The following is a 10,964-nucleotide window of genomic DNA, read 5'->3' as shown; positions in this document are numbered from 1 at the left end:
ACGCACCCCCCCCCCCCCCCGCCCCATCCCTCCCCCCTGCTGCAGAGCTGGCCCTGGAGCTGTGCAGCTGGCCACATGCAAGCCTTCCCCTCCCCTGGGCAGCCGGCCAGGTGGCATGCGTGTGGCCCGCACGTGGTGGGCACCATCACACTGCACCCTGCGTCGCTTGCCTGCAAAACCCCCTACAGAGGGGCACCCCTGCCCTCGCTTCTTGGCCCTGCATCCCTGCCCTCACCCCCTGGTCCTGCTCCTGGCTGTGGTGTGCCTCTTGGGGTCGGCAGCACCGCTCTGCTCCCTCAATCCCATCTTTCCCGGCTATCTTCCACAGTCCTGCCCCACAGCCCCCAAGCCCCACTTACCTCTAAGATCCAGGGGCAACAGGCATGGCTTCACGGTGGCAGCGCTTGCCTGCATAGCCCCCCCAGCCAGCACGCAGCTGCCTCCACCCTGCACTGCTGCAGAGGCATGCAGCCAGTCACGAGGCATAAGCAGCGGTGCAGTGGTGACTGCTGCATGCAAGCCCCACTTTCCACCCTCCGGCTGGGCAGCACATATGTGGGTCACACACGGTGGCTGCTACTGCACTGCTACTGCTGTGTCCTGTGCTGCTTGCCCACAAAGCCGTGCGGGTGGCTGTGGGATGGTAGTGGCAGAGTTGCGGTGGTGGCCCCCATGTGCGAACCCCCTGTCAGGCCAGCCAGTGCATGTGTGGCCCTCAGAGTGGCACCCCCACACAGGGGCACACTGCCCCGCTTCTTGATCCCCCCCCCCCTCCAAGCACCTTCCCTTTCCCTGCCCTGCCCCGCCCCTTCTCCCCCACACACTTACCTGCTGGGGTGGGCATCAGTGTGTGTGTGCGCCTCTGTGTCTGTATGTCTGTGCCTGCGTGTCTGGGGGGCTGTTGTGAGGGGCATCAGGAGGGCTGTGAGGTTGTGTGGGGAAGTGCGGGGCACCAGTAGCGCTGGGGGAGCTGTGTGGGGTCTTTAATTTTTATCATGGATTTGGGATTTTTAATCAGAGAATTTTCAGTTTTTAATTGGAGAAAACCAGGATCCCTGCTTATGAGGAAAGGCTGAGAGAACTGGGCTTATTTAGTCTAGGAAGAGAAGACTGAGAGGGGACTTAATATCAGCCTTCAACTATCTGAAGCGGGGTTTGAAAGAGGATGGAGCTGGACTGTTCTCAGTGGTGGCAGATGACAGAACAAGAAGCAACCGTCTCAAGTTGCATTAGGGGAAGTTTAGGTTAGGCATTAGGAAGAATTTTCCCACTAGGAGGGTAGTAAAACACTGGAGCAGGTACCCAGAGAGGTTGTGGAATTCTTATCCTTGGAGGTTTTCAGGTCCCAGCTAGACAAAGCTTTGGCTGGCATGATCTAGTTGGGGATGGGTCTGTTTTGAGCAGGGGGTTGAACTAGATGACTTCCTGAGGTCCCTTCCAACCTGAACTTTCTATGATTCTGTGCGCTGCATTTGGTGCCCACACCAGACCAACCTTATGCACTAGTTCCAGGGCTGGTCCAAATCAGGCTGTGCTGGCACAGGCATGTAAGGCCACTCCAGTGGGCAGTGCAACATGCATGCCATGCTGGTATCCTGTGTTGTGTGAAACACCAGAAGTGCCAAGTTCAATCTACTTGCCAGGTCGGCTCCACATGCTGCATGTGCCATCTGGCTCATGGGCCATATGTTTGATGCCTGCTTTAAGTGAAATAACTTGATGAAAGACACCTAGAAAAGACTGGCAGCAGAGATGGCTGGGGTCAGTCTGGTGGGGTGCCACATGCAGTACACTCCACATGCTGGCCTCCTGGGCTGTGTGCAGTGCCGGGTCCAAGCCTGCATGCATCTGCAGCACAATCCTGGAGTGGGACTGGCATGCATTGCTTGCAGCACAGGGGGCTGGCATGAAGAGCATGCTGCATGCTGTGCCCCACCAGACCAGCTCTGTGCTCTGGCATGGCTTGATCTGGTTGGCAGACCATTCCAGGGATTCTCATCCAGCCTGCAGGGCCAGATGAGTTTGACACCTGATGTAAAGTGAAGTTATAATACTGACCATGATACTGTAGCAAGATGAACATTTATGTGAATGATTAAATACATGCAGTGATATTATAATGTGAAAGAAAGAATCTGTCTGGTCCATTAGAAGTCTGAAGCCTTAAACATGATTAATTTTCTTAGACTGAATGCATGGAAACTGGTTATGTCACTGATTTGTTGCTTTTTGTTCTAATTCATAGAAAATTGAATACTTTGGACTCCTTGTCCTTGCATTCTCTATTACCCAGTAAATATTAATTGACCTACAACGTAACATTTATGTTTGTTTACACATTTATGATCAAAAGGCTTCTTAGAAAATTGTTAGCTCATTTGATTTGCACAAAATAAGATATTTTTATTATCTATTTAAGGTGTTGCAACATAGATGCATTTATTTATTCTGAAAGACCCGACAAAGAATGTCTTGCATTGAAAGGCTTATTTAACTTTATTCCAACTACATAGTTGGTCCAATGAAAGGTATCGCCTTAAGAAATCTTTGCCTCTTGCTTATATTTTTAACTAACAGTATTCAATATCAGAGAATAATAAATTGAAAAAGCTTTAGATTTTAGCCTAGGATGTGGGATCAGAGCCTAAAGAGACTTGCACTTTTGGTTTACTAAATTAATTCAGTGAGACTTTGACTTCAGCGGGATGATTCCTGTGTGAAGTTGAGGCCAAAGTTTACAAAAAAGAAAATGGAACAGGGCAGGGCACATTTAGTGCTGGCTAAATAATCCTCAAGTTATCTTATAAGTGTCAGTTATATCTAATTCAGCACCTTCTTCTGTAAAGCTATTTCTATATTTCAGTAAAGCTGGAGTATGAAAAAGGGAAATATCGGATGCCATTTTCTTTTTATGGGATCGACTGCCTTCAAGATTTAATTACTGCAGAGTACTCTGCAGCCTGGGAGGGTTACTAAAAAATGCCAATTACTACAGAGTGCAGCATCCTCCTGTCCCTCAGGAGGTTATGGACTCAGAAGGGAGTTACTTGCTGAAGCTTGGATTCTGCACTGAATTTGCTAGCACAGATCTCTGTACCAGTGTGCAGCTTTCTTCCTCTGTGTTGACACAAGTGTCTGTGCCAGTTAATCAGGTCCTAAGATTGAGATGCAACTCTCACCTGTGCAGGAAAACTACTTAAATGGACTTTCTGTAGGGAAGTAAGTGAGGTGAAGGGAAAATACTCTAAACTAGGAGGAGTCCATAGTACAGACTGCCCCCAGCCTGAAGACACATCTTAGTTTTCTAGGTAGGGGCTCCTGGCCATTGGATCTGTATTAATGATGTTCCAGCCATTCTTGCAAAATACTTCCACCCCACCAGACTCTTTGGAACCTAACTTTTTGCTGCATAGGTGGTGTATATATCTACTGCATAGCTATTTTACCAGCTATATCTCACACACAAGTACTGTAAGACTTCTTGCAAAGAAGGCCTTGGAGGTCATCACAGTTAGGTGAATTTTACTCTAAAATCAGTGCTGGCAGTATTAAACCACTCAAGCTTTCTGGCTTTTATAGGAAAAATCTTGTACGTGTTTTTATTGGATCTCAGTGCATACATTAACCATAAGGTACTTAAACCTTTGAAGCTAAACAAACTCTGATATTATAATTGACACGTGTTATAGTTTTATAGTCTAGTTTATTCTGTGAACTGTTATCTTTTCAGATTGTTGAGATACCTGAGGTGGCAGGAGAGAAGAATAAATAATTAACTTGGGAGGATATTTTTTAAAATCTGCTTTGGAAAGAAAACTATGACCATTTATTTTTTTATATAGACCCAGCCATGGCCGTCAGTGCCTCTTCAAGATCTGATTATTTCAGAGTACCTCTGCAACATTGTAAGGCCACTAGAAAGTGTCAGGTACTGCTGTGTACAGCTGCCTATTATTCTTAATTGTTTTGCCCATGGACCTATTTCTTTTATGCTCTAGAGATTGTAGTAGCTTCACTTAGTTTCCTGGAGCAATTTGAGATCTTTGTTTGATTTTCTAAAGCTCTAATTTGTATCCTTGGAGATTGCCTTTCTCTTTGTGGTTTTTAGCCTAGCAGTTGATATTAGGAGTCTCCACAATGAGGTCAGTGAGGTTGTTTTGGCATAGTAGTTTATCCATTGCAGAAATGGAATGTATATTTGTATGTCCAGGGGCTGGAGACAGGAGGTTCTTAGTAAAAGGGGGTGGTCAGCTCTGGAATTTGTTCCTGACTTGATACGATAGTGCCCAAGTTTCCATCTTCTTCATAAAATATTGCAAAACATTCTGTTTATGCTCTTTAATTACCCCCTAAACCTATCTGCTTTTTTATGAAGAGTTGTTAAATTAGGGCAGTAAGTGGTTTTGTTTGCATGGGTTAATGTCTATAAAGCAAACGTTTAATGTGGCACTTTGCTTTTCTTTTATTGTAAATGTGCTTATCAGCTGGCTCATGGTTGTATCTCTCAATTAAGGAAATATGAGGAAGATCTTCCATCTTTGTTCCCTCCTGGGCATTTTGGGAAAAAATGAGGAATTTAGACATAATAGACTGGTTAGTTGATTAATACTAATTGATTCTGAACATATGTCATCAACAGAATTAACAAAAATGAATTATCGCTCTAGATGCTTAATTGCGCTTTGATTTTTAGCTAGGAAAAGTGTCCAAAAATCCTGCCTTATTCTTGGCTTTCAAACATCCCTCTTTTCTCCTTTGATACTGGCTTTGCCATTCATGTCTTTCTTGCATCTGGAGTAGATTACTCCAAAACTAGTGATAACTGCAAAGGCTTTCCTGACAATATAGAGTGCTGCTTCTTGTACTCTGAGCAAGATAGACCAGTGAGACCATATTCTGTATGTTTTTGCACACCACAGTGGTTTATAGTGACTTTCCATAAAGTGGTAAATGATCTGGGGTCCAGCTCCACCTCTCTTGGTCATTCTCTGCATCTGGCTTCCTGATTTGCTGATCCTAGAGCATAAGAACATTTAAGACAGATTTCTAGGGTGAAGCTTAGTAGAACTGACCACTTATTATGTTAGGATTTTTCCTCTGGAATTTCTGTTAGAAATTTATCTGAGCATATGCCTTTTTACATTCACAAAGAATTAGATGATATCCTGGCTTGTCAAGGATCTACAGTAATTGCCAACTTCGTTTCTCCTTGTCCTTTCTATGCTTAGGTGCTTTGGGTGTGGTGCTGGTAGGGGGTATTGTCAGTTGCTTCCTGCTACATGGGGAGAAAAACTTTTAAGAGTCATGTATATTGCTTAGTGATATGTATAGTGCTTAGTGATAGACACGTGTAGTAAATGCATGTAAATGATTTAAGAAGTGCTTAAATAGTTGGAATGCAGGATACACAAATAACGCATCTGGTGCAGTGCTTACATATACACATTCTCCAGCTGAGCTGTTTTAGTTATACTATCGTGTCATCTTCTTTGGAGTATCTATATACCACACACTTTGTTTTGTTTTCCTGAACGACTAAGGCAAGTTTATGGAATAGTTTGGTTAGTTCTAACATTATAACATTGCCTCTAGTTGTAGCTGTAAGTTTTGTCACTATCTTATATGCTTGGTTGATTAACTGGTACATTTCTACTGTACATATGTAAACAAGCTTGTTATAATTAAAAGCCAAAGTTTTCTGCTAATATTGCTTTTACTTTATGATGCATTTATTTTATACCATAATAAAAACATCAAGAAAGATACAGGGTGAATTATAAAGTTACATGGTAACATATGCAGGGGTGTAGGTTGTAGCTGTGGTGGTCTAAGGACATAGACAGACAAGGTTCCTTGGGTGAACAGGAGCGCATACCAACTGCTGAAACTTCCTTAGCCTGATGAAGGGTTTTTGAACCTGAAAGCTTGCTTAATAACTATTCTCCAACTATTTGGGTTGGTCTAATAGAAGATATCAGATTCACCCAAGGTACCTTGTCTGCCTATGGTAACATATGCACTTTTGATAATAGTTATTTCTTCTGTGATCATTTTCATTAGGGATGGTGTTGGTGCGCACTGAAGCTGGACAGCTTGTTATGGTACCCCAGCAAGCTTTAGCTCAGGCTCAAGTGCAAGCTCAAGTACAAACCCAGGGGCAAGGGCCCACCAGCATTTCGCCCAGGCTTTCAGTGCCTACAAGTGGCCCAGTTTTTCGTTTATCAACAGCCCAGGTATGTCTTTGGATTCTCTGATTACCATTTTTGTTTATGATGAACCCTGTCTTTAATCTGAACTTCTATGTAACTGTTGTTTACTTACACTTTCTTTCTTGCACTGAAAAGAAATTACAGAGAAGGGAAATACCGTATCTTCTCTTATATCAAAGTCAGTCTAGTTTCAAGAGGCCAGGACATGTCCATATTCCTTATATGCTTCCATTTCAGAAGACCTATGTAGTTTTTGTCTGAGTCCCCCCAGGGCTGTGAGGTCATCAAATATTGTAAGGTAAGCAGGTTGAACTGGAGTTGAAACTTGGTGTGGACATCTCCAAGGAAAACAGAGGGGCTATGGATTCAGTACGTCATATTTTTCATACTTTTGGGGTCATATACCTCTTTTTAAGTGTGTTATGCTGCTGTGCAACCATATGGTTCCATGTTGTAATAATGAAAAAATAACACGTTTTGTTAGTATCACTGAATTGTAATCTCCCCAGCACCTGTCAGAAATTGTAGTATTGTTCTTAATTATTTTGTTTTTCTTTTCCTCTATATACATTTCCCGTTCCTTCATGTACTGTCTAGAAGTTTGCCCCATACCCCATTTTCAGAACTACTTTCCTCTAAGTCAGTTTTGATCTAACTCCCCATCATGATATTTTGGGAAAGTTAAAATATACCCTGTTCTTTTAGTCATTTCATATTCTATTACACTTTATCTAGCATACATCGTTGGAATTGATGTACTATCAAGATTCCAAATTGGGTTTGTATTTTGTCAATCTGTGTTGATTTAAATTGATTGTGGTATTCCCCAAACTATTTCTTAGAAATTGCTGTAGTTTGTTAAAATCTTACATTATTTCAACACAAAGGTAGATTCTTTTCAGTGGGGAAGCAGTTGCTATTTAATTTCTAAAGTGCTTCAAGATTCTTGTAACTAAAAATGGTTTGTTAGCACAATTATTTTCAATAAATGATGGCAGCTTAGAGATACTATTTAGCTTGGTTGCTTTGGGCTATAACTTAAATGTAAATTGTTTGGGGTATTTTTAATGGACAATTTAGACCTACAGCACAGGGGACTGGCATTTACAGCCCATTTCAGAGAAGCCCCGAAAAAGATCAAAACTAGCCCATGCTAGCTTCCTAAAGCATTTTTAACAAACTTCATTTAAACACAAGCAACCCCTACCCCCATGCCTTCTTTAATCTGTGTGACTGCTTTGTCTCTATCTTTGCATTTTGGGGTGTAAATACCAATATAAGCAAATTTTGACAGATGACCCAAAACTAAATGAGTAGCAGGGAAAAAGAACCAAACTAGAAAAGGACCTGAGCTTAGAGCAGTTAATAATAATATAAATATAAAATGGCGTTTGAATAGTGGGGTAGTCTTAAAAAAGATGGCATCGCTGTATAAAAATGTAATTTATTCTTATCTACTTAATACTGTTCTAATATTAATTTTTCATGTAACGGTAGTTGCTGTGGCCAGGATTTATAATCGAGGTTGAAGTAGGAAATGTTTAATAGAGTACCCTAATATTAAGAAGGAAAAAGGGGAGAATAAATTCAGGATTACAGGTTTAGAGTGCATTGAAAATGTAGGTGGTTTGCTCTGTAAATTTATAGGTAGCACAGTGTACTGCCACATAGAGATTGGAGTTTGGGTCCCAAACCTAATCCTAAAATGTCATGGACAGCAAGCATTTGGGAGCTGCTTGTGTTATAATGTATTATATTGTATATATATGATCATTTACCTTTGGCTAACTTGGAGCAGCAGTGGAACGAGGTTAACCCTGCTACTGCTGCATTTTATACATTATAGGAGGTTAACCCTGATACTGCTGCATTTTATACATTATGTATACGTTAGAATCAAGCAGTGATGTGAATGTTGACTATCGTAGAGCTTGTAATAGTTTCAGTACTTTGTAATACTGAAATAGCTATATAGTTGCTCATGTGCATTGAGAGTCCTGTGTAGCAGCTGTGATATTGTTTCTTCCCTTTTGTTAACACCATGTGTATTTACCGTGATTTATTAATAAAGGTGCTTAAATAAATAAAACAAAGTCCTTGGAAAATTAAAATTGAACTTATTTAGCCTGAAGTTTTAATTGGGCTATAGATTTTTCACTCATACTACCAACTGCAATCTTTTTGTATACATTTGGTCTTGAGAAGATATTATTTAGAAACAGTCATTAGAAAAATTTTGTAAAACCAGAAAACTGAATCGTTTAAACAATGAAGGCTTTTAATACATAGGAGTTATAGTTGTGTTTAATTCTTTTGGAAAGCTTATTGCTTTTCCTCTTTTGGAGGAAATGTATGGTGACAAACATACTAAGCTTTTAGAAGCAACTGTAATTTAATTTTTCTGTCTAGTAAATAATCATGATCATGTTTGGTCAGGAAAAGGAATCTAATTCTAAAAGTTCAGCAAATAATGTATACTGCAAAGCAAAATAAAACAAAATACTGTGTATCCAGCAAATTTCTAATTGACAGAATTATTTTTTCTTTTGGAGTATACTTCTGACTTGCCAGGTGAGGGAGATTCCTTGCCCTCTATCGAAGCTGACCTTGTGAAGGAACACCTTGACAGGCTGAATACCTTCAAGTCAGCTGGCCCTGATGGGTTACATCCAAGGGTACTCAGGGAGCTGGCAAGCATCATAGCTCAGCCCCTGGCACGGATCTTTGAGAGCTCTTGATGCTCTGGTGAAGTGCCCGAAGATTGGAAGAGGGCCAGTGTCGTGCCTACCTTCAAGAAAGGGAGGAAAGTAGATCTGGCAAACTACAGGCCCATCAGCCTGACCTATGTCCTGGGGAAGGTCTTGGAAAAGATTATCAAAGAGGCCATCCTTAACAGACTAGCTGAAGGCAATATCCTGAGGGATACCCAGCATGGGTTTGTTGCAGGTAGGTCTTGCTTGACCAATCTCATTTCCTTTTATGACCAGGTGACTTATCACCTGGACAAGGGGGAAGAGATCGACGTTGTATATCTTGACTTTAAAAAAGCCTTCGATCTGGTATCCCATGATCACCTCTTGGCTAAACTGGCTAACTGCGTCCTCGACCTCACCACGACCTGCTGGCTGGGGAATTGGCTCCGTGGTAGGACCCAGCGGGTGGTGGTCGACGGGAGCCAATCATCTTGGTGTGCTGTGACCAGTGGGGTCCCTCAAGGCTCTGTCCTAGGACCTATACTATTTAACATCTTCATCAATGATGTGGACATAGGTGTCAGAAGCGGACTGGCCAAGTTTGCCTACAACACCAAACTGGGGTAAAGCTTCCACACCTGAGAATAGGAGGGTGATCCAGGAAGATCTTGACAGGCTCATGAAATGGGCGGATGAGAACCTGATGGTGTTCAACACTGAAAAATGCAAGGTTCTCCACCTTGGGAGGAAAAACCTGCAGCATGCTTATAGGCTCGTTAGTGCTATGCTGGTTAGCACTACAGATGAAAGGGGGGTCATAGTTGACCACAAGATGAACATGAGCCTTCAGTGTGATGCTGCGGCTAGTAAAGCGAGCAAAACGCTGGCTTGCATCCATAGATGCTTCTCAAGCAAATCCCGGGATGTCATTCTCCCCTTGTGCTCGGCCTTAGTGAGGCCGCAGCTGGAGTACTGTGTCCAGTTTTGGGCTCCACAATTCAAAAAGGATGTGGAGAAGTTTGAGAGGGTTCAGAGGAGAGCCACGCGCGTGATCAGAGGTCAGGAAAACAGACCTTATGATGAGAGGCTGAGAGCCATGGGGCTCTTTAGCCTGGAAAAGCGCAGGCTCAGGGGTGATCTGGTGCCCACCTATAAGTTTATCAAGGGTGCTCATCAGGATTTGGGGGAACGTCTGTTCACCAGAGCACCCCAAGAGATGACAAGATCAAACGGTCACAAACTCCGCTGCTACCGATTCAGGCTGGACATAAGAAAGAACTTATTCACTGTCTGAGCCCCCAAGGTTTGGAATAGACTACCACCGGAGGCGGTTCAAGCACCCACTTTGAATGCCTTCAAGACACATTTGGATGCTTATCTTGCTGGGATCCTATGATCCCTGCTGACTTCCTGCCCCTGGGGCAGGGGGCTGGACTTGATGATCCTCCGGGGTCCCTTCCAGCCCAAATGTCTATGAAATTTATGAATATACAAGGTTTGTGAGTTTAACTGTTTTTGTCAGTGAAAATGCATAAGATAGGGAAAATACTTTCTCCGTATATGGTGCTAGGTCTCTAGAGTAAAATTTATGAGTCTTATTCTCTTCAGTTATTCATTCTGAAACAGTTTGCTTTAACCATTAGGTAAAAGGCAGGGCAGGGTGACAATATAGACTAACTCACACAGGGAGACATGAGCTTTTGTGGGCTCCTGATAAGCATCTAATGCAATAGACTACAAAAGCTCATGTTTCTTTATACAAGTTAGTGTCTAAGGTGCTACCCTGCTCTGCTTTCTGCCTAACTTTAGACTAATTCCCTCTCATTAACCATTAACTAATCAGGAGAGAGTGAATGTAAACACTAGGGCTGCCAATTAATTGCCATTAACGTGTGTTATTAATGCGTTAGTTGGTTCTTGTGTTGAATTTTAAACATGTTAATCATGCCCAGGCTCTGCTCTGCTACTGTCACCTCTGCTTCTGGGCTGCCCAGTGTGGCAGTGGTGGCAGTGTAGAGGAGCCGCAGGGCAGCCCAGGTGTGGACTCGTGGCTGGGGTCGCA

General features: G+C 42.7%; 1 protein-coding gene across 1 annotated transcript in view; it reads left to right on the top strand.

Moving 5' to 3' along the window:
• LOC102386679 (transcription initiation factor TFIID subunit 4-like) overlaps positions 1-10,964 on the top strand; it is a 213,945-nt gene that overhangs the window by 6,364 nt on the left and 196,617 nt on the right. The window contains exon 2 of the mRNA XM_025209494.1: positions 6,061-6,233. Coding sequence (XP_025065279.1) covers positions 6,061-6,233 — 173 coding nt within the window. The remainder of the gene's footprint in view (positions 1-6,060; positions 6,234-10,964) is intronic.

Source organism: Alligator sinensis, unplaced genomic scaffold, assembly GCF_000455745.1.
Source record: "Alligator sinensis unplaced genomic scaffold, ASM45574v1 scaffold170_2, whole genome shotgun sequence".
In the NCBI taxonomy this organism is placed as follows: Eukaryota; Metazoa; Chordata; order Crocodylia; family Alligatoridae; genus Alligator; species Alligator sinensis.
Note: the sequence above shows the minus strand (reverse complement) of the source record. Positions and strands in the feature narration are given on the sequence as shown.